The sequence below is a fragment of the Salvia miltiorrhiza genome, unplaced genomic scaffold (assembly GCF_028751815.1).
Source record: "Salvia miltiorrhiza cultivar Shanhuang (shh) unplaced genomic scaffold, IMPLAD_Smil_shh original_scaffold_190, whole genome shotgun sequence".
Taxonomy (NCBI): Eukaryota; Viridiplantae; Streptophyta; class Magnoliopsida; order Lamiales; family Lamiaceae; genus Salvia; species Salvia miltiorrhiza.
Genome location: NW_026651498.1, coordinates 336,378 through 360,559, shown reverse-complemented (window position 1 = coordinate 360,559; position 24,182 = coordinate 336,378). Strand labels below are relative to the sequence as shown.

General features: G+C 34.2%; 3 protein-coding genes across 3 annotated transcripts; all 3 read right to left on the bottom strand.

Annotated features, from left to right (window-relative positions):
- Positions 1-335: 335 nt before the first annotated feature.
- Positions 336-1,518, bottom strand: LOC131003326 (protein P21-like). Its single transcript, XM_057929848.1, has one exon. The coding sequence runs from the start codon at positions 1,246-1,248 to the stop codon at positions 574-576; it is 675 nt and encodes a 224-aa protein (XP_057785831.1). The 5' UTR covers positions 1,249-1,518; the 3' UTR covers positions 336-573.
- An 8,813-nt stretch (positions 1,519-10,331) lies between these two features.
- LOC131003314 (probable protein phosphatase 2C 55) lies at positions 10,332-15,947 on the bottom strand. The gene is made up of 6 exons (XM_057929825.1): positions 15,504-15,947; positions 13,672-14,591; positions 12,607-12,931; positions 12,265-12,414; positions 11,071-11,361; positions 10,332-10,593 (listed from the first exon to the last, which is right to left on the bottom strand). The coding sequence occupies exons 2-6, from the start codon at positions 14,433-14,435 to the stop codon at positions 10,564-10,566; spliced, it is 1,560 nt and encodes a 519-aa protein (XP_057785808.1). The 5' UTR covers positions 14,436-14,591; positions 15,504-15,947; the 3' UTR covers positions 10,332-10,563.
- A 2,988-nt stretch (positions 15,948-18,935) lies between these two features.
- Positions 18,936-23,080, bottom strand: LOC131003313 (cytochrome P450 734A1). Its single transcript, XM_057929824.1, has 4 exons — positions 22,367-23,080; positions 20,069-20,313; positions 19,645-19,999; positions 18,936-19,488 (listed from the first exon to the last, which is right to left on the bottom strand). Exons 1-4 carry the CDS (start codon positions 22,856-22,858, stop codon positions 19,069-19,071), a joined length of 1,512 nt encoding a protein of 503 aa, XP_057785807.1. The 5' UTR covers positions 22,859-23,080; the 3' UTR covers positions 18,936-19,068.
- Between the last annotated feature and the right edge of the window lie 1,102 nt (positions 23,081-24,182).

The following is a 24,182-nucleotide window of genomic DNA, read 5'->3' as shown; positions in this document are numbered from 1 at the left end:
AAAATTATACTATGTATTAAAATGGAGTTGTTAATCACTTAATTACTTTTAGATATAGATCACATAAATTTAATTAATACACAATTCCATCATGTATCATATTAGTTTAGCTGAAAATTTGTATTATGATTCGAATTCCACATGAATTCAGTCACCATATACGTTGATTTACTATATGCAGGGATTACATGTGATGTGCATGTGTAATATCTTGCTCCATTTAAAATGATAAATTCATAGTTATATAAATTATAAAATTGTCCTTAATTAAAATAAATTTTAAAATTAAAAAGAATATAGAAGTAATAGATAAATATATATAATGCAAAAGCAAATTTTGTAACCAAAAGTACCTTTTATTAAATCAGTACAGATATACAAAATTAAAACCCCATTGTCGGCAATCGATGAACGCATAGCATGAAAATGATTTGCAACAACAATTGCAATTTGCACATCACTCGACACATGTATGAATATGATATGCAAAGCCTTATTAATTACTTATACTATAACATGCCTCTACGAAAATCAATCAACACAAAAAAAAGAAAAAAGAAAAAAGAAAAAAAATCAAGGGCAAAAGACGACGGTATAACTGGTGGCGGGTGGGCACTCGAAGGTGCTGGTGGGGTCATCCTCCGGGTAGGTGAAAACGTCACGGCAGCGGATCTTGAAAAAGCGGGAAAGATCGGTGGGGCGGCAGGCCCCCGAGTGGCAGCAGTACTGCGTCGTTTTGAAGACGGTGCAGGGGTTGTGGCAGCCGCCGGGGACTTTGAGCGCGGCGGGGCAGGCGGCCACGATGTCGGCCGTGCAGCGGATGGGGCGGGTGCAGCCGTTGGTGTTGGGGCGGAACTCCATGGGCACGTTGAAGCCCTCCATCACGGAGATGTCGTAGTAGTCCTTGTGGTTGAAGGAGTTGAGGCCGTACTCGGCCTGGGTGCGCGGCGCCGCGCCGTGGGTCGTGCAGTTCAGCTGCCCGTTGCAGTCGCCGGTCAGGCAGCTGCCGCGCCCGCTGCCGTCGAAGCTGCAGTTGGTGCGAGCCCAGATCTTGGCCAGGTGGGGCCCGTAGGGGAGCCCGAGGGTCCACGTCTGCCCGGAGTCGAGGCGACGGCCACCGCCCGGGATGGAGGCGGGCCAGAGGGTGTAGGGGCACTTGTTTTGGATGGTGAAGATGATTGCATGGGCTTGGTCTTGGAGGAGGAGGAGAGAGAGGAGGGGAATGAGGAGGGTGAGACTCATCTTCATTTTGGATGGTGAGTTGTGTGAGGGGAATTGGGTGTTTATACAACTGGTGTTTTTGTCGTTCGGGATTCCTTTTCCACCTCTAATCAAATAACATGTCGTGTTTTTGTCATAAACAAATTACATATATCGTGCTTCCTAAACTTTTTGTCTTTTTTCAAACAAGTTGTTTAGTCAAGAGTTGGGGACGATTCCATTATCTAAATGTTTGTTCCTTTTTCGATAGTTGAAGCAAAATTAAAGTTCGTTGTCCAAGATTGATTTGTGTATATGGACTTGTAAAAAAATAAGGTTGTTAGAAGAGTAGTACTAACTGGACTGTAGTCACATGGAAAATATGTGACGCCAAATTATGTTATTAATTTATCAACTAAATGCAATTTAGTCGTCGTCTAGTTCAAGTAGAGGAATGGAAAGAGAATGTAATCAAATAAAGGAATGGAATGGTAATAATAATCATTACTTTTATTGAGTGTTTGGTTTAACAATGAAAATGAATCATTAGTAAATTATTTTCTTTCTTTTGTTTCCCATTTATTTTGAGGGGTAAAAAATTGGGTGATTGAGTTACCCCCAAGTAAGAGTAATAGTTAACTCATTATTCAAACCAAATAAACAATCAATGAATTTAATTAATTGAATCTATTTCCTAACTCTAAAAACACCAAACCAAATGTGAGCTTAGTTGATAACTCTTTCTCCTGTAATTATTAGATTGATAGATGTAATTATTAAATTGATGGTTCTGAGTTATCATGAAGAAGGGAAAAGAAAATTCCTCAAGAAAAAAGGGAAAAGAAAAAAAAATTGTTAACTCTGTTGAAAAGAAAAGATATTACCTTATCAATTTTTCTCTAATTAGAAAAACATAAAAATATTTTTTTCCCCTAAATTGGTTAGGAATCAATCTAAACCATTAACTTATGTTCCATTTGTAGTTATTATAAAAAGCATTACATGTGATATACAAAAGGTATTATATATACATATAAAAATGCTTTCTTAAATTAGTAAGGGGAGAAAAATGGGTTATTTGTCGTAAAATATACTCCCTCCGTCCCCAAAATAAGTTCCTCTTTGGGGACGGCACGGGTTTTAAGGAAAATGATAAAGTGTATTGATAGTGGAGAAAAATATGTTATAATTAATATTGGGAGTGGTGAAAAAGTGAAAAAGTGTTATAATTAGTATTGGGAGTGGTGAAAAAGTGAAAAGTAAGAATAAATAAAGTATTATTAGTGGTGGGGTAGTTGTCCAAAAATAGAAAGAAAGAAAGATGAACTTATTTGGGGGACGTCCCAAAATGGAAAAAGAGGAACTTATTTCAGGGACGGAGGGAGTATAAACTTTTAGCAAATTTTGATTTTTTCCATGATTTTATAATTTTAAAATAAAATATACTTCTTCCGTCCCATTAATCTTGGCTTGTTTTTCTTTTTGAATTGTCCTAATAATATTGACTTGTTTTCATTTTGGGTTTTAATTAGGGCTTAGTTAAGGATTACTAATCTCATATATAAATATCCTAAAACCTACCCTATTCTAAATCCCCTCACTCCATTCGGCTCTCTCCTCCCACCCCCTCCCCTTTTGCCTTTGGAAAAACTCTACTTTTGGGAGCCTAAGCGGCGCCGCCCTAGATCTCACGTCCTTCTTACATCAACCACCTTCAAGTGGTGATCAGACAGAGGGTTGCAGCTCTCTCCCCTCACGATGTTCTTCTTCAGTCTTCCCAAAAAACCCTAATTTTGGGATCTTAAGCAGCGTCGCCCTACCTTTCTTCGTTCTTCTTCTTCTTGTAAATGGCGGATCTAAACCCTAAATCTGCTCCCTCCATCTTCACCGCCGTGACGCCCGGGGACGAAGTGCGGAGTGATCGCAGGTGCAAAAAGAAGCACGGACAAGGAGCGGCTCAAATTAAGACTTCCAAGCAGAGGGGCGCATGATGAATCGAAACACACCCGGACGAGAGGGATTCCGAGAATATGTTGGAATGAGACGACATATTCAAGGAGAGCTTAAAAGATTTGATTGGGCTACTCATATCAACAAGATGCATCTTTTTTTCTGGTGCCCATGTGAAAGAAACTCCAAGGTTAAGCGTGCTTGGCTTGGAGCAATTTTCTGCCATGTTCAATTGTTCATTGACAATTTCTGGCATTTCAGACGTCCATCTCAACATTGATTTTGGGGAATTTGACATCCATGTAAAAAAAATCAGAAAAATCGTGAAAATAGTGTATTAAAATTGAAAAGTCATGGAAAAAACCAAAATTCATTGGAAATTGATGAATTTTACTGCAAATAACCAGAGAAAAATTTCTACCTCTAATCGATCTACAATAAATTTCTATACTATTGTTTATAATAAAGAAAATATAATCACCGATCTCTCTCCTTTTTTTTCTTCACATATCTTATTAGTGAACATATAGCAATATGTATAATATATATATATATATATATATATATATATATATATATATATATATATATATAAAGTTCTATGGAGAAGCAAATATTTTCAAAGAATAGAGAAGCAATCTCAGCCATTGATCACGTTTTATCGAACGATCAACAATTAAGATTAAATTTCGCATCCAGATTTTTGATGAACATATCGGTAATTGTTTTGAATGTATCCAGGTTTCGATCCCCAAAAATCTCAACGTTCAATAAAATTATTGGTATGTTCAACCGCATTACTGACATGTTCAATATTTATTCCTTTCTAATATAATATTGATTTCTTGTAGAGACGAACCCTATATATACATATTTATGTGTGTGTGTGTGTGTGTTTGTGTGGAAACAATTTGTTTGATTCACATTAATATTATGGAGACTAAATACGTACAGGAGATAAAACACTGTTATAAATTGTTAGTGAATGCTATGCTTTATTTAAATGAGTGAAAATTTAAAATGCCCTATTTCTTTATAAGTTATATGTGAAAAATGCCTTCTTTTATAAATATAAGCATTATATGCCCTATTATTTAAATACCCTTTGATTTGATGAGTTTGCTTGATTTTCTGTGAAAGTCTTATACATTTGACCAATTTGACAACTATCAGTCATAAAAGTCAACGATTTGACAACTATCAGTCAAGAATACATGTGATCGGTGGATGACTAGATCATGTGTTCGGCCAGTAAAATCATGTGTCCGCTCGGTGAAATCATGTGTCCGGTCAGGCGAACACATGATCTAGCTGCCCAGATCATGTGTTCGGCCGGTAAAATCATGTATCTGTCCGGCCGGACACATGATCTAGCCACCCACCGGTCATATGTACTCTTGACTGATAGCTGTCAAATCATTGACTTTTATGACTGATGGCTGTCAAATTGATCAAATGTGTAAGACTTTCACAAAAAACCAAGCAAATCAAAGGGTAAAATAGACACTTCACATAATTAGGGCATATAATACTTAAGTTTATAACTTAGGGCATTTTTACTATACAATTTAAGGATGTGGGCATTTTGTCTATTAACAGTATTTAAATTATACTCCAAGTATATAAAATTGAATAATTAGTAGAAAAACTTCACTCGTGAGCTAGCTCCAAGTTTCCAACTCCCTAAAATTGAGCACATTATTGCTAGCTAGTGTTTTGGTATGATTTATTATGTCGGTTATATGGCTGTATAGTACGGAGTAATAGTGTTTTTTTTTTGTTTTTTTTTTTTTTTTTGGAGAGAGAGAGAGAGGTTGTAATAGTTTTTTTTTTTTTTTTGGACTTGAGAGGTTGTAATAGTTTTTTATACACCACATGATTGTAATTAATTAATTAATTACAATCCACAATAATTCATACTATTATAATTCAATAATGATTAAAGTGAGTTTGTTTCATGGGAAAGGAAGACTGGCAGCAGCCGAGGCTAACACACCTGGAATATATTGTCATATTTAATTTGTCTACCTAACTAATTTTAGTTCATTGCATGCCTAATTTAGATCTGAAAAAGCCAATGATGCATTTGACTACATTATTAGATCGACATAACAAAAGTCTATACAATGATATTGAATTTAAGTTACTCATCGTGAATTTTAATTTATCTAACACTTATATATTAAGTTTATTCTGAATTATTATAAAATGCAGTAATTGTATTTTATATCCATTTACTAAATGTCATAATTTGTGCAATCAACATACTACACAACAATTAACAAAGCATGATAAAAAGAAATACTAATATTCAGCTAGTCGTTTAACACAACAACAGTGAAATACTATTGTCTATAGCAAGAACAATAATAATAATTAAATAATTAATATAAAAGTATAAGAGATTTAGTAGAGCAGAAAAGATTTAAACAACTAATCAAATAAATATGTATAGTCCAAAACTTTGACTTGTTAGTTGTACTATAATTCGTAAAGTAACAAATTAAAGTTGAGAGGATTTCTATACTGAATTTTATGGCTGCTGGGTGTATAAGCCGCCGGGTCCACAGAATATATACAACTATTTTCTTCCAGAATAAAAATAAAAATAAAAATAAAAATACTATCAATAAGGCTCCCCGTTATATTTTATACAATTCCTTTTACTTATTTTATTGCAAATAGGAAGCATACATTTCCATTTCACGTTTCCTAATTATATTTGTCGCCTAATTAATTTAGGACGTCCTCACCTCAGAATGTGTGAGAACTACACTTAATTAATTAAGATTAATAAATTTTAATTAGGTATGATTTTCAAGCAGAAGATCATATTATCATTATTTCATTTTTGTTTTCGTATGTTGCTGATCTATTGTTTTCTTCATATACCATAACGTTTTAATAAGTATGAGCTAAAGATTTTAGGAGCAAAAGTCTAGTTTTAGAAATGTTACATTGTAAAACAATCATCAGCTAAATGATTTGTCATATTTTTAGTTTACTTAAAGATCTAAAAAGTAGTCCTTTTTATGAGGGGGCTAATCCGCAATCGCTGCACGAAATGCGTATTAGTAAAACTCCATGCTCATGTGCAATTCTAATTTAGTTAATTAACACAGAAGTATTTTCTCGTATATTAATTTATGAAGGACTTTATATTAAATAAACGTTCTATATATATCATTTTTAATCACAAAACATGATTGCAATATTTGTGCCTCGTATGTTTTTGTCATCTATACGACTTGTCATTTTTGTGGCACAATTTGTGCATCTTTTTCTGATTGTGACGTCGATCTACGATTACGATGAACTATATTCAACATTATATATTTGTATCAGTGTTTTACAGATGTATCAATAAGGTCGGTCACAAACATAAATATCTCGTGTTTGGTAGATTTCTTTTTCCCCCAAATTAAATTGTTTTGTTCTATTTCATCCTCTTTTATTCTGATGTGTTAGGTTTATGATCGACACATTCCTATGTCACTGGAAATTTAAAACTTAAGTAGGGTGCATTTATTTTCATTATAAAATTTTCGTTGGAAATGACGGATAAGAAAAAATAAGAAAATATTAATTTTACTTATTTGTTTATTAGAGATTTAAAAACACTTATCATAACTGCATTTATCCTATACACTTGTTTATTTTGTTGGAAATGAGTGAATAAATTATTAAATCTATTATATTAAATGTTAGAAAATATTTTCACGTCAGTATCCAAAGATAATATTATCCAACATTGGAGAAAAAATAAATGAAAAAGTGTTGCCCCAGAAAATATTCTACCATGCTCGAAGAATTTTTTTTTATCATAATAAACATGTGAAAATGATGAAAAAATAATGAATATATATATATATATGTGTGTGTGTGTGTGTGTATATTCCCTCCTTTTTCGTGTAAGTAAACGTACCCACAAAAGATACGAGGCAAATGTAGGCGCGTGTATAAAAGCACCCATATTGGGTTGACTCATTCGCCGACTCGAGTCAGGTGATGAGCCAGTTGATGCAGGAGGGGTGGTTCGAGTCCCGGCGCTTGTGGATGAGTCGGGCGCAAGAGGCAAAATATCATGTGCGTGTTCCACACGTACCCAATTAAAAAAAATGAAATTTTTGAAACGGTCACCTGCTGCTTAGAACAGTAGAATTTATTTATTTTCTTTTTATTTCCCTTATTTCATTTATAAAATCTTCCTACTCATTCACTATTTCATCACAACTTCACTCACTTTCTTTCTTCCCCTCAAATCTTTCTTTCTTCACATTATTCCTTTCAAAATCTTTCTTCCTCTCAAATGGATCCCAAACAATCCTGATTTTTTCTCTTCAAATTGGTATGGCGGCCCGTATTACCAACCGTATCTCGCGGCGAAAATTTTGGGCGAGGATATGAAGAGGGCATCGGTTCGGTTGAGCCTCAACCGACACCGGCGGCGGCCGGCAAAGGGAAAAAAGGCTGCAGTGGAGGAAGGGGACAAAAAAGGGCGTCATACATACAAACTTAAAGAAATTGACCTCTTCGCCCGTATTTGGATCGAGGAGATGAACGATGCCATCTGTAGTGCCGACCAAAAAGATGATGCATATTAGGGGAAAGGTGTTGGAGATGATCAACGTGGTGTCTGAGTTGTTCACAAGCCGACATATGAAGAGTCATTGGGGGCATGTGACCGCTGACGTCGAGCTTTGGAGACAACATGGGTTGAAGCTCATGCCAAGTGACCAAGTGGTCATAGCGGCTACATGATCCGGGAGAAGATGCAAACCTTGTACACATCCAGAAACAAAGGGCGTTTCATTCAAGTGATGGAATGCGTGGAGAATTCTCCAATGAAACCAAAAATTCAAAGAAGACAAAAACATCGGAGAGCGGCAATTTCACAAAATCGGCGTCGAGCGAAGAAATTTTTTCTACCCGACCAATAGGTAACAAAGCAGTTAAGGCAGTGGCCAAGGGCAAAGGATCACAAGCCTCGATGCCCTCCGTCGAGGTCTTAAACTTTATGGGCGAGATGCAAGCCAGTCTCGTCGTGACCAACATTGAGAAGAACCGGCTCAAGCGCAAGGTGACGGACAACAAATTTTTGTTCATGGATACATCGTAAATGACACCGAAGCAGATAGAAATACATGTGAAAAGGGTGGCTGAAATTAATGAACAAAAAAAAATGAACTGATCTCCATCTGCAGAAAACAAAATTCCTAATTTATATCTCTTTTTACCCCTCTTCTTAAATTCCTACATTCTGGCGAGATCCGCCACTAACCACCACTTTGAGACACTTGTTTTTAAATTTCTAATTTATAAGAAAAACATAGGAAGAGAGGCAAGGCACCAAGAATAGTGGAAGAGAGGGAAGGCGACGTGGGAAGAGAAGTGGTGAGGGAAGATAGGCAAGAGGCGGAGGGCGCTCTCCACCGCCGCTGCAACGAGCTTGCAAAGGCGGCAGAGGCGGTGCAGGCGGATGCAGACGGCGGCGAATGCGGCACAAGGGTGGAGGCGGCGCGAAGGGTGAAGGTGGGAGGGCGGCGTGAGGCGGTGCGAGGGTGGAGCACGAGAGGGAGGCACGAGAATTGGTGAGAGAAAGAGGCAATTAGGATTTGAAGTGATTTAATAGGTATATATAGGTGGGGGGCTAGAATAAAAACACTCTTAAGTGTATAAAATATAAATGATTTTCAGCCCTTAGATCATCAAGATCTACGGTTGATTCGTAACCCTGTTGGATTAATTCGTGGTTTTGAGTTCGAATCCCAAAGGTAACAAAAATTTATTTTTCGCAATTCGTAACTCTGTTGGATAAATTCATACGTGTTCTACATAAAATTCGTACATTAAGAAACATTTATATTTTATACACTTAAGAGTGTTTTTATTCTAGCCCACCCTATATAGGTGTATTGAGTTAATGCTAAATAAGTTTTAATTATATCTTAAAATAAAAACAAATCAATATTATTGAGACAATTCAAAAAAAAAAAAAAAAAAAAAACTGGCCAAGATCATTGAAACTAAGGGAGTATGGAGTATCATTTTTCCAAACCAAAATGTGCCTTGATATGTAAAATGAGAACATTAGTTTCCTCTCCAACTATCTAACGTAACGTAAGCTTTTTCCTCTCCCACTATCTAATTTAGGTTTTGCACACGGTTTGTCAAATTCAACCACTACGACAGATTTATCCACACAACGACGACATTATCCAACCATAACTGATAGTAGAGATGTACTCCCTTCGTCCCACTCTAATAGGCTCGCTTCTTTTGGGCACGAAAATTAAGAAAATTTATTTTTTAGTAGGAAAGTGGTAATAAAGTGGTGTGATCCACACCAATTAAGTACAACTTTTTTACCCAAAAAGGAAAATAAGTGTATTGAAGTGAGACATCCCAAAAAGGAAAATGAGCCTATTGCAGTGAGACGGAGGAAGTACATCTTTTTCTTCAAAAAAGATGTCATTCGATAAATGGCAAACTGGATATAAAATTGAATGCATAATAATTAACTGATATATAAATTGAATATATAATAATTGTATAAAAATACATCAACTTAAGTTGAAATACATTTTTGACACGAATTTTGATAAATTCAATTATGTACACTAATTTTATTAATTGTTCAATTTTAAATGAATAAAATATGGAGTATGTAAATTATCAATGGAACAAAAAAATACTACTCTCTCTATCCCAATTTAATAGACCACAAGAGTTGGATATAAATGTTAAGAAAAAAATAATTTATAATAAAACATAAGAGATAAATGAACTTTTTTTTGGGAATACATTTGTCAAAAAAAAGTAAGAAAGAGAAATGGAAATGTTCTTTTTAACATAAGAAGAAAAATAATTTTGTGTTGATCACAAATGACATATTATGTAAATATTGAGTAGTATTTAAACTTGAAGGGTGTTTTCACTAGTTGCAAAAATTATTATAAAAAAGTAGATAAGACCAGATATTTTATCGTATTTTAACAGTGCCCAATTCCTTTTTCAAAAAATGAAAAAAGATAATCACATCCAATACTCATGATAATAATATCCTAAATATAAGTAAAATGAGATTAAAAAAAGAAAAAGGAAAAAGGGTACCTCGAAAAAAGAAATCATTTTGAGAGGAGAAAATAAATTATCCTCCCTAATGAACATTTAAAAAAGAGTAACAGAATAATGAAAATATTTATTTTCAACCATTTTCCGTCAAAGTTTAAATTCCAAAACTGTCACTCTCTTCCACTATTTTCTTGGTACATCCCTTTATAATTGTATTATTATGTACAACCCCAGCCAGCTGCCTACACTCACATTCACTATAAAACCAACACCACAGCTTCATGGTTGCCACCAGACATTTCCTTCCAAAAATATAGAATACCACAGCAAACTACTTCTCTAGTCAGAGGCTTTGCTTGAAAGTTTTTCCTGCAATGGAATTATCACGAGTTTAATAGCCAGATGTAAAAAGAGAAACAAAATGGTTGGGGACTCAACTCTTTCCTTCCTTGAAGAAGAGAGAGAGCATCAAGAGACATAGTAAGGAACAAGGAACTTCTAGACTGGTTCAGGATACATGAAACAAGCAGGTTTGTAACTCAACATGGGAATTGCTTATTCTAGATGGATAGGGAAACAAGTATTAAATCTTGGGAATTTATTCTCATGGCAGCAACTTATTCTACAAAGAAACTATACACAAAATGATCCACCAGTGCCAGAAGACTACGCATGGATAGGATATTATTAGCTTTACTGCTGAAGAAGCATAGAGACAGATCTCTCTAAAGATATTTGAAATAAAGAATACATAGGAAAAGAAGTGGCGGAAAATGGAACTAAAGAATGCGGGGACAAAGCATGTAAGTTTCTGAGTTCATATTAGAGAGAGAGTTAGGCCTATACCTTGTGGTCACTTGTAATATAAGACACAACCACAGTGATGTCATCAAGCTTCCCACCATAATAACGGAAACCAGCTTCTTGTGCTGCAGCAGAGAAAGGAGTCTGCCTGTTTTTGTCCTGTGCTCGTTGCCGTGCCAATGCTGCTATTTTCTGTGCCGTCACCTGAGGCCCTAAACCAGCTCTCGTAGCATGAACTACAACAGCAGTAATGTCATTGTTATACAAATTGTCGAAAAGCCCATCAGTCCCAGCTATTATCACATCTCCTGGAGCAACAGGTATTGTAAACACCTGCACACCACACAAAAGAACCATTTAGTTTCATGATATTCATCCAGACTACTCCACAACTGCAGAGAAAACATAAGAAACTCTGGGAGCTGTTCAGTCCTTTTAATCTAACTCCACAAAAGTTAAAATTCCATATAACTTGATGGCTGAAGAAACAAAACCAATTTATAAATAAACAGCCACAATTTTTGCGTTACAGATAAGATAAAGGCACTCATGAATCATAACATGCTGTAATCACATTCATAAGATAGGATAATGGTTACTTGATAATGCCTTTCTGATACGTCCTACAAGAGGCCAAAGAGCTATATTTCCGGGAGAAACAAAAGTTACCAATAGACCTGCCAATGTTATTGGCAAGTCGACCATGCTATGAGTCTACGACTACACATGCTTTCCATAAAAGTGGATGTAAGATAGCAAATTTTGATTCCCAAGTTCCCAACTGCAACTGCAAACCTTTCAGATGCCTGATTCAAAATTGTGTCGGGATAGAATGCAAGCCCTAATAAGATGATCACTCTAAGTTTGCTGACTCAGCAAGCCATTGATATCTCTCAGATATGAGGGCAGATGCACAGAATGACAAAAAAAACATGGTAAAAAACTATGTAAGGGAGAGCAGAAGTCATTTATAAGACGCCATTCATTGCTGACTCTCACTGAAATACAAAATTACTTGAAGTGTGCTAAAAAGAATAATAATCAATAAGTTACAGCAGAAGATAGAGGTGTTCATGGAAAAATAAGAAAAAACTTAAAATTTAAAACTTCCTGTTCCTGGACAGCTTTGAATCTTCGATCATCCAGTTATAAGAAAACACTTCATAAATTACTTTTTCTCTTGAAATATATAGCTAACAGACGGAGAGTAAAAATCAGAAGTAAGAGCTGAACCACCTGTCCAGAACTAGGCAAATCGCCAGCACTCCCACACTCCAGCTGATAAGTAAAATTGAAATCATGCTGCTGAACAGGGGATCTAAAAACCGTACATCCATCTCTAACGACCATAAAACCACTATCTCCTAAATTAATGGCCTGGAGACCCTACACAAGAAAGAAATTTGAATTATCAAACCACATGAACTTGAAGCAATACATACATTAAAATGTCTATAGGGAAACAGAACTATTAAAACTTCAAAATACTAAGAATTGCCTTGTCCGGACCAGAACAAAGCATGATGATGTAATGTTCTAAGCAGCGTGTTCATCAAATTATATATTGAATGATCATACCTCACCAGTGAGAGCAATAATACAAGCAGTTGAGGACCCTTTTGCCCTTGTGCTAGTGTAGGCTTTCTCTAGGACTCTAGCGGGGTCGACAGAACCTCTTGGTTCTTCTTGAATTGCATTGACTGAATGAGACATAAGCTCACGTGCATACAAACCTGCATCAACACCCAGATCAGCCCATCCACCTACACCATCAGCTACACCAATCGCTTGTTCATCTAAACAAATGAAATGAGCATCCTCTCCACCAGTCTCTTCTTTGTCAGGATGGGGCAGGTAACAAGATCCTGAATTCAGCTTCAAAGCTCTGGTGATTGGACTGCTCCTGCAACCAACCAAAAATGGGATCAATAAAGGTCATTTCATAATGGTCAAAAACTTTTGTTGGAGATTTGATGAAATTCTAGACTTCTTAATGACGAGTCCAACATGGCTGCATGGCGTAGTCCCCAATGCAACGAAACATCTATATACACATGCATATTTATATTATATAGGAGTGTACCTTCATATGTATGTATTTAATATTTTCTTCTCTTTTAATCCTAGGACTTTATTATAGTGAGTAGAACCATCAAGCACAAAAATACTTCAAGAAATTCTTTAAGGAAGAAATTCTAACCAAATGCTTGAAAGACGAGAACAAAATAATTTAAAATACTTTTTACTCAGAAGGAGATAAAATGCGGAAATCTTATAAAAGGGGATTGGCAGCTGGGGGAAAAAGTGAGTACAGGAGGCACTCACCAGCAATCACAGCTAAAGCAACTGAGTGTACATAAGAAAATGGCACAAAGGTAAAATGTTGCTACTAAACTTCAAACCAAGGCATAAGGGAAGGAAAAGATGACAAAGGGTTAAAAAACTCAAAACGATTGCACATGCATAAGTCAACATACGCACTCAAATACCAAATTCAAGTTGGTGGGTGAGGTTACAAGTGTATAAGTAACTACTAACCAGACCCAGCAGAGGAGTGATGCAATAATAAAGTCCATACTATAAATCATTTCTAAGATATTTTTTTCTTATTAAAAATAAGATTTGATATTGAAAGGAACATACAGCTCAGACGAATCTGCAGAGGTAGAGCGCTGTTCTTCCTTCATGGAATTATCGAAGGATACTTCTGGTGCAGTCCCCGCGGTTGAAAATGCAGGTGATGATAGATAAGAACCCTCAAATCCAAATCCAAGGAATGGATTGCTACTACCCTTTCTCTTTGCGACATTGTATATGAAATAACCATACAACAAGAAGTTATTGGGCTGCTCTTTATTTCTCAAACTCATGGTAGCATTTCTACAATATTCAAAGCTAATTCTTCTATACGCACAAGACGTATGATATGCAGCAGCACCATGTTTAACATGTCTAGGAGACAAATTTTCAATAGAGCATTCCGTGAGAACCGATCTAGACCTACAACCAGCCATAAGTGATTTCTGCGAGCTAATCCCAGAGACCTTACAAGGCCCTGATAGCGAACAATCAATATGATACCCACAAACCTGAAATGAAGGCCCCGAAACAGATGGTAAGGAAACTGCACGAGAAAATGCTCCAACAACTGAAAGGTTCTTTCGTCGATTGGCTAAGTGTAGATCTGCTTGAGCAGCAGCAAGAGTACCAGACCGTACAAATACATGCAGGTCGCCTTTTGTTTCAGAGGGTACAAAATGTAACAGCCTAGAGCGGCCAACCAACAACTTCCCCTGGCCAATCAAATCATCTATATGACCTTGGATACCAGTTTCATGCCCATATACTGATCTCCAGAATCCTTGCCAGATTGCACCACGAAATCTTGAGCAATTATTAGATGGCATTTCCCTGACTCAATTGATGTAAATCTGGTAGCCTTTTGAAACAGAGGATACAACCACAACTACCACCGAGAAAAGGCAATCTCATACTCCCAATATATATATCCCAACGGGAATATAGGAGCACCACCCTCACTAAAACATGTTAAATGAATGAACCTGACAAGTGAAAAGAACATACCGTGAGGGAAAACATATGAAAAACGCGGACAAAATTATAATTTCGTAAAATCTTCTCCTTTGCCACACACACACAAAACGAGCTCATCTAATTTTTTTCTAAACGAACTTAATTTTTCACCACTGAAGTACAGCAAATCTTGCTTTACTTATAATAACCACTAATATGCAGTCCCAAAGCACCAAGTAAAAATTGAGTGCCAACCTTCTATACAATTTAAAATGAGCTAGAAAGGAAAATTTTCATGTATGATCCCCATATATATCAAAATTATTACGTAACAGCTTTCATCATGATAAGACAATAAAACTTGTTGGAAATTGAATAGTAACCGACTAAGTAACTTAAACGCCAAATCATTGAATGCAAAATTATCAGTGAGCCTATTCTGAATGGGAAACATTAGAATTGCATTGGTTAGGAAATTTAGATTAGCGATCTGGACGTTCACCTTCCTATTTTTAATCGAACAATACAGCCTAATCTGTCAGCTTTCTTGTTTTACATCAGAAGCAAACGAACAAACAAATGGAGGGATCTCAACAGAAAGAAAAAGGTCACACCAATGTCGTTAAATTAACCCTAAATGGAATCAACGAACCCTAATCCTCGAGATATACAATCAACAACTTCAACCCAGAGCAAATCCTTGCGCAAAACACCAAACCTTCCACAAATTAAACAAACTACGATTCAATACAACTTGTTCCCTTCATAATATTCGCCGCATCGTATTTCTTGTCAACCAAAACATTAATTAAAGAAAGAACTGACCGCGTCAGTAGCCCAGAACACATCAACAATCAAACCCAAGAATTATAAAAGGAAAAGGGGACAAATCCTCCAATCAGAAACACTCAAAAAACACAGACGACAAATGGAAATCGCACCTTGCATCAATCAAAAGCTGGAGAAGGTGCAAAATGGCAACTTTAGTATTCTCAAGGATCTCGCGAGCGGCCCAGTGTAACTGTAAACGGCCGCCCACAATAGAGAGGCGCTAATAAAGGTAGGAGAAAAATGGGTTCGTGGTTTACATTCATCAAATTTGATTCACAAATAAATTTGGGGATTAGTTGGAGATGTGGCTGTTGGGTTGGATGAAACGGCAAGTCCAGAAGCTTCTCCTGAGAGGTTGGATTTGGAGGAATATACTACTACTATATGTTTAACACTTCTCATTCCAAAATTTACTCAAATTATACTTATACATATTTCAATAATACTCTTATTTAAAAATAAATAAATAAATAAAACTCTTATTTTTAATTTTTTATCATCACATATTTTTATAGATTTTTACTTGCAGAATTCTTTTGCTCACTCGTCGAATGGCTCCGTGCGAGTTCTGAAAAAAACACAAATTATTCAGGATAACTCAAATGATATGTGCTTATTCTAAATTCTCACATATCATCATTATAATACGATTTAAAATTTTTGTTCTCTCGTTAACTCTCCTACGTGAATAGTAAAACAAATTAATTTACTTTTATCTAATTCTAATCTCTTTGCAAAAATTTCAACATAGAAATCTCTCTCAATATGAAAATCTCAAATTAAATATAATTTTTTTCATAAATTATCATATTTTCTTTATTTCTTTTAATTTTTTTTTTTCAATTTTTCTCATTTTTCTTTTTCTTTTTTCTTAAAAAATATGCTTTTTAGTTAATAATGAAATATTCAATATACATATCAAATTAAAAATCGTGATAAGAGCTTTAATTTGATATAATATGTAAATAAAAGATTTAAAATAAGAAAATTATACAAGTTAGAAGTTTCAAAATAAAATATTTTTCTCTATTCTCTCTTATTTTACACAATATATATACTCTCTACGTCTCACAAAAACATGAACATTTGTAAGTGGCACGAGTTTTAAGAAATATTAGATAAAAATATATTGTGAACGGAAAATGGGTCCCACTTTATGAAAAATAGAGATGAAAAATAAATGGATTATAGTGAGGTAGTGTACCAAAATAGAAATGTTCATGTTTTTGTGAGATGGAGGAGTAATTTTTGTTGCATTTGAAAATATTATATACTCCCTCCGTCTATAAGTGGCTGTAGGCAATTAAATTTATAACCTATTAAATCCTGCCATGTGGAAATTACAAATTAAATATGAAATTATATATTTTATTTTATATTTTAGAATTAAATTAAATATAATTCCAAGATTAAATAAATATATAATTAATATTTGATTATGTGGATTTATTGACCAATCAAAAATTGACATGTGGAAAATCTACATAAAATATTAAATACTTTATGTAGATAAATATAAATCTTGAAGAGCCAATCAAATCACGCCACCTCAGCCCTAAAAGCCCAATATGAGGGCCTAAAGCCCACCAGCCCACTCCATTCTTCACCTATAAATATGGGTCATTTGTGGAGTCAAAGAAGAACATAAATCATTTTGAGAACTCAAGCATTGAAGGAGTAATTCTCTACGACGAAGTCATCTCCAACAATCAAGGCGTTCTACAAGGAAGTCAACGAGTTCTTCATCAAATTCATCCAAGTCAACGTTTGATTCAGAAATAAGGTGCAAGCCCTCTGGATTGACGTTATCAAATCAAATTCAAGCCAACATTCAAATCAAAGGAGATCAATAAGGTGTAATTCCCTCCAAAGATTTGAAGAAATTCGAAGAGGATAATCAGATGATCAAATAGAGAATCGCAACCCGCAACAAATTCATTTCAATCCATATATTTTGGATTTGTACACATTTTTGTATTTCATTTATTGAATACAATAAAATTTGTGTTTACAGTGGCTCAAAACTTTTTGGCACGGGAATTAAAGAGAAGATGTAAATTGGTTAAAAGTGGTAGGACCTATAATTTTTTAAGGGTTAAATTTTTTCATCTATGGAAACAGGCCACGTATAGTGGGACAACCCAAAATGAAATGTATGCCACTTATAATGGGACGGGGGGAGTACATGTTTGCTAAAAAAAGAAATTATTATTATATATATATAAGGTGTGGTTCTAGAGAGAATTACATTATTTGTGAGAACATGAGAACCATCAAATCTAATGCATCCATTGTAAAAATTAATACATTCAATCGCTGCTAAAATTAATGCACTCAAAAAAATAAAAAAATGGTTGCACTTAAAATTAATACATTCGAACCCAGGATCTGCGTTCATCCAACAAAATGATGCATCCACCGTAGATCTTGATGATCGAATGGCTGAAAATGGTCCTCCGTTTGAAAATATTATTTGGGGGAGTAATTTTTGTTGCATTTGAAAATATTATATACTCCCTCCGTTTATAAGTGGCTCAAAACTTTTTGGCACGGGAATTAAAGAGAAGATGTAAATTGGTTAAAAGTGGTAGGACCTATAATTTTTTAAGGATTAAATTTTTTCATCTATGGAAACAGGCCACGTATAGTGAGACGACCCAAAATGAAATGCATGCCACTTATAATGGGACGGAGGGAGTACATGTTTGCTAAAAAAAGAAATTATTATTATTATTATTATTATTATTATTATTATTATTATTATTATTATTATTATTATTATTATTATTATTATTATATATATATATATATATATATATATATATATATATATATATATATATATAAGGTGTGGTTCTAGAGAGAATTACATTATTTGTGAGAACATGAGAACCATCAAATCTAATGCATCCATTGTAAAAATTAATACATTCGATCGCTGTTAAAATTAATGCAATCAAAAATAAAAAAAATGGTTGCACTTAAAATTAATACATTCGAACCCAGGATCTGTGTTCATCCAACAAGATGATGCATCCACCGTAGATCTTGATGATCGAATGGCTGAAAATGGTCATCCGTTCTTCTTTTATTTAGTGGTTCTTTGTTGAACATCTCCCTATATATATATATATATATATATATATATATATATACTTATTTGATTTATAAAATTTTAGGACTTGGTAAAAGAAAAATCAAGATAACTATCCCAATAATATACTATGATTTAATATTATAATTTTCTATGAACATATGTTACAATATTTATGTTTCAACGATATTCACAATCTTAACCTTGAATCTAAATTATAAAAATGATTATAATAGGTGATATTTTTACAACTTAAAACGTGAGAATTTACACTTTTATGCATCTTTCTCGTATTAGTTAGTAAAGTGTGTAAATAGAGCTCATAATTATACTTTATTATTTAATAAATTAGTGAAATTTAATTTGTATGGCTTCTTATTACATTGTTTAGGTTATTCATGACATTTTTATTTTGTTGGATGATGCAATTAATTATAATTATGCGTGCTTTAACCTAGTGATAATGTAGTTAATGCATGAGACCAAAGGCTCCGAGTTGGAGTCCATGTTGGAATTATTTGTTTTTCCAACCAAAAAAAAGTAAAACAATGCACAACATATCAGAATTTCCTCTAGCATATCTACTGCTGAATCCTGCTGAAAAGAAGTTGGACTCCATGTTGGGGCTGCAAGGTCATAGATGGCATAGGAGCATGTCGATACGAGGGCGAAACCACGAAAGAATAATGTTGCAGGATCATCGCCAAGACTAGTTTAGCCTCAACAATGGCTAGATTCTGCCCAACACATATTCTGGGGCCTAAACCAAAAGGAAAGAAGGACGCTGGATGCTTCCGCGGCTCAGAGAATCTCAGAGGGTTGAACTCATTCGCGTCGTCTCCCCATATCTCAGTATCATGATGGACAGCAGTCATGGCAATGTATATCTCTGTGCCACCAGGAATGTCGAGGCTTCCCAGTTTAACATCTTCCGATGCTTGCCTATTTAGCGCGACTGCTGGAGGGTAGAGTCGAAGGGTCTCGTTCAATATCATGCTCACCTGTTTTCACATGGTAAAGGTCATGTTTTTTTTTGTGCCAAGATTCAAAAGTATTTATGGAAAAAGGGTTGTGTGCTTCTCTAATGAGTTCGAACTCACATTGTGCCATGCATAAAAACTAACTGGTTCGAGAACAATAAGGAAAGAAGTTCTTACTATTTTGAGATGGGATATAGTTTCTGCAGTGGGGTGGGTGTCGCCCCTGCACGTAGCAAGGACTTCGTCTCGTGCCCTGGTCTGCCAGTCTTGATGAGATGCAAGAAGGAGAAGCACCCATGTTAGAAGATTGGCTGTTGTTTCCTTTCCTGCAAAGTAGAAAGTTTTGCATTCATCTATGATTTCCTGAGTATCCAGTTTCTCCTCTACACCATCCTCATTCTCATATGGAGACATCAATAATGTGAGAAGTGAGTTCGAGTTTCCTTGGCTCTTCTCAATCGATTTTCTGATGGATTGCCGAGTTTCCTGGTCTAGTCTCCATCTCATCTTGTTCTTCTTCGTCGGCAGAAACCTGCACATCCTCGTTCATATTTCTCAACAACACCAAAGGCCTTATAAGTGAGAGAGCATTGAGAAAGACCTGAATCCGGGGATATAGACACTTCGCAATGCTTGCAAGGTGAGACCAACTTGCTGTTCTTGCAGCTGAAAAATGCGATTACCTTCTTCATAACTGCTACCAAATGCTGTTCGAGATATGATGTCTGCTGAGAGGTGTTGAAGTTGTTTATGAACATCCATTTCCAACTCACTTTTCTCTGCTCTTTCAACCTCCCACTTCTTCAGCATGTCTTCTATGCTAGCTGCCATTTCAGGAATCCAACCCTGTCATGCCCAAGATCCGCTTCATATTTTTTCTCTTTTATTTCAAATGGCATTTCATATCATATTCTAATATTATAGAGACATGAGAATTGTTTTATCCATCATGCCACCAAGTATCATATAACAATAGGGAGGTGAACTGAAAAACAAAATCTTGTATCTCGAAATTAATTGTAAATACAAGTATGCTAGCTGTATTAGATAAAGTAAAATTTTCTTAGTAGATTTTAGTTTCAGAATGAATTTATAATTATTATAAAATATGTATTCTTACAAATTTTAATATACCTATAATATTTTTATTTATTTTAGATACTAAGGAGAGATTAATAATTATATAAGTATTTTGAGAGTATTTATTGGATATTAAATAAGAATCCTTTTAAATTTAAAATTCAACAAAATTTTGATAAGAGATTAATATATGCACTATGCAGTGATGTAGCTAGAAAAACTTGTTGGGGCCCAATTAATAAAGTTAAAAGGCAATAACTAGAAAAAACACTTTATATTAAAGTTATAAGTTAATAGTATCTTTTAATATTATCATAATATTTTATTAATTATGTTACAACAATAAAAAATATATATATCAATCGATGAAGCTTGAGCCTCCACAACATGGGATATTTTGTTATAAAAGTGATCCATCAAAGAAAAAATAAAAATAATTGTAATAAATAATGAAGAAGGCACCGTATAAAGTTAGCTAGAATTTTTTTTGTGGAAGCTATATTTACAATAAACTATCAATATGATTGATAATCAATTAATCATAACTCAATTTGCTTCTTTAATATTCACATTTTAAAGAATTAAATGAACTTCAATAATTTAATACAATTATAATAAATAGAAGCATAGATCTAACAAAATAAAATTAATTTAATTTAATAACAAACAACAGTTAATTAATATAAAGACATAGATTGTTAAATTTAATGTATTAACAAAAATGATGAATTTGTTAAAGCTATGTAAATTTTAAAATATTACAAACCTATTTTTTTTCAAAATCTTAATGGCACCATTGCCCTGTATAATTATTTACCTAACATTTTGCTAATTCCTTAAACAGTCGGTAAAGTTGATGTTTAATGGACTGATGAACAGATTATATATATTTCTAACCAAAAAATGCAAGCCTTTCTATTTGCATCATTATGTAACCTTCTCTATTTTTGTCTACTTACGAATAATGGACGCTTGTAAGAAATTTAAGAATTGCCAAGTTTTATTTGTGAAGATTTTGCATGTAACACAAAATATTTAAGTTTTTCATATATATATATATATTGTTTTGATAAATCTATTAAATTTTCTCGATACTTAGCCAATTACTCGTGAGTAAAATGAGATGTTACATGATGACAGAATAAATTATTTCTGCTTTTAAAAAGTGATAGTAGCATATGTAGTTTTTCTTTCTTTCAGAAGTGACAAGTGAGATGAAGTGCACCGTTAATAATCTGACGAAAATACTACAAATAAATAAAGACAAGTTTAGAAAATCACGTTGTATATAAAGACGACAAGTTTAGAAAATCAAACGTCATAACCCATGGATGTATTCAATGTTTCCCACGTCCCATTGTATTATAAGTATTTGTGAAAGACCTCATAATTAAAAATAATATACTTTTTTTGAAAGGAAGAAAATGGTATCAAATTATTTTTTCACTTACAAAAAAAAATAAAATGAAAAATATAGTAATAAAAGAGAACAAACAAAAATTAATTTTGACACTTTAAATGCTAATAATTTATTTATTTTAAATTTTTACATCGAATAAGATCTTTTTGTAATATTTAATTTATATTCATAATAAATACTTTTTCATATAACATTTTTTCAAAAAAATTAAAACATAAAAAGAACTCAGAAAATTTGATGGAAAGAATTTAGAAGTGAAAAAACATCAAAAACATGAATGCCAGTCTCACCCCAAATTCGCCCAAAACATGAATCATTGTTCCTTTCCTGGGTTTCCATCAGAATATAAGCTTTTTGACACAATATAATATTGGGGGGAGAGAGAGAGAGAGAATTGACCTTGACTCGCTCCATGTGGAAGGCCTGCGCAGTGATCCGCCTATGAACATCCCATCTCTCACCTTGCAGATTAACCAGCCCATCGCCAAACAACGCCTTGGAAGATGGATTCAGCTTCGGTTTCTGAAAACTGCCGCTGCTATTCATCAAAATCTGTTTGATCATTTTGGGATCAGCCACTGCAAATCTGGGTTTGCGCCCAAACCAGAACAGAAAATTCTTCCCGTAAAGAGTTGACCACTTCCAGTAATGCGGCATAACACGGTGACAAATATCGTGTGTGATGCGGGGGATCGGCGCCGCCTCAGCCGCCGCGATCAGCCACCGCCGCACCGCGGCTGTGTTCCCGAAGATCGGGTGGTAGTCGGGCCCATTTACGCCTTGTCGGTTGAAGTGTTTCTGGATTTGCAGGGGAACCCATACGAATTTGTGGAGGTAATAGCAACACACCAAAATGAAGAACCAAAAGAGTGAGAGAAGCCACACATACATTTCACTTGAGACTTGAGAGAGAGTAGACTGAATCTAAACACTTCAATTTCCAATTTCTGTTTTTGTGGCCAGTTAAGTTAACTAACTCGAGTCTATAATAAATTCAAATAATTGTCTTCAGAAATAAAGAAAATTTAGTCCCATTGTAAATGGACTATGTAATTCCTTCCCTTTCTCAAAATTACTTTCTTATAAATTATAAGGTCCATTTAATTTGATAGAAAATGACATAATATAAATATTTTCATCATTTTTTTAATTATTTTTATATATTTATTACGATAGAAAATAATTTATAGGCAAAGTGAAATATTTTTCAGACAACTTATTTTCACCCGTTTTCTCTTCAATGTTGAATAATATTATCTTTGGGTAATAATAGTGTGAAAATATTTTCCAACATTTTCATTTTTCACTTTTACCCTAAGAAAAGGCTAAGATATATCAACGATTCATATAATAAGGGCAATATTGTAACTTTAATAATTTGTCCACTCATTTCCAACAAAGTAAACAAGTGTATGTGATCAATGCAGTAATATGACATATATATATATAATATTTTCTCATATTTTCTTATCCATTATTTTTCAATGAAAATTTTACAACCACAGTAAACACCATAAGTAGAAGTTATAAAAATAAATTTATATTTCGATATTCAGCAATCTGGAATCATTAATAGTGGTGAATGATGGCGAAGAATTAAAATGATGACACTAATATGATTTAGTCACTCAATCATAAGTGATTTTGTTGGAAAATTTATAATATCATTGTCCTTCAGACATCTTTCTAAAAGAAAGCGGCGCATGTTTTAATAAAAGTTAGTTGCGTATTTGATGAGTGGAAAAAGGGTCGTTCCACAAATTAGAAAAAGTGATGATAGTGACTAATGAACCAATTAAAATAAAAGGTAGTAGGTTCATTTGTGGCAATTGATGTAAATATGTGACAATTGTAAGGGTAATAATTAGTGGAATTATTTTCAAAAATAGACGAGGAAGATGTTTCGGGGAAGAACGACAATGAAATAATGGAAGATGTTTCATGGACGAAAGGAGTAACTTTTAATCACATTCCAAAAACCTTGAAAAGACGATGGCTTTATTATTGTATAGACTTTTAGTTCACTTATTAGAGAGCTTCTTTTTCTATTCACAAAAGCTAAGGAGAAACCTAACAACCAAGGTCTGTGTAAGTCAGCTCAGGTTTTGAAGGAAGTTCATTAGCTTATAATTGACCAAGTAAGCAATAAAGCTAAGTGCTAGCTGAAGTGCATGAAAAAGAAGTCAATTGATCATAAGCTTGCTGACGGAGAAAA

Coding starts and splice junctions, on each gene's coding strand:
- LOC131003326 (XM_057929848.1), bottom strand. CDS start 1,248: ATGAAGATGAGTCTCACCCTCCTCATTCCCCTCCTCTCTCTCCTCCTC.
- LOC131003314 (XM_057929825.1), bottom strand. CDS start 14,435: ATGCCATCTAATAATTGCTCAAGATTTCGTGGTGCAATCTGGCAAGGA. Junction 12,415..12,606: donor TTATTGCTCTCACTGGTGAG/GTATGATCATTC, acceptor TTTCTTGTGTAG/GGTCTCCAGGCCATTAATTT. Junction 11,362..12,264: donor ATTTGCCTAGTTCTGGACAG/GTGGTTCAGCTC, acceptor TGTGGTGTGCAG/GTGTTTACAATACCTGTTGC.
- LOC131003313 (XM_057929824.1), bottom strand. CDS start 22,858: ATGTATGTGTGGCTTCTCTCACTCTTTTGGTTCTTCATTTTGGTGTGT. Junction 20,314..22,366: donor TCCACATGGAGCGAGTCAAG/GTCAATTCTCTC, acceptor TGGGCATGACAG/GGTTGGATTCCTGAAATGGC. Junction 19,489..19,644: donor CTATATCCCATCTCAAAATA/GTAAGAACTTCT, acceptor ATGTGAAAACAG/GTGAGCATGATATTGAACGA.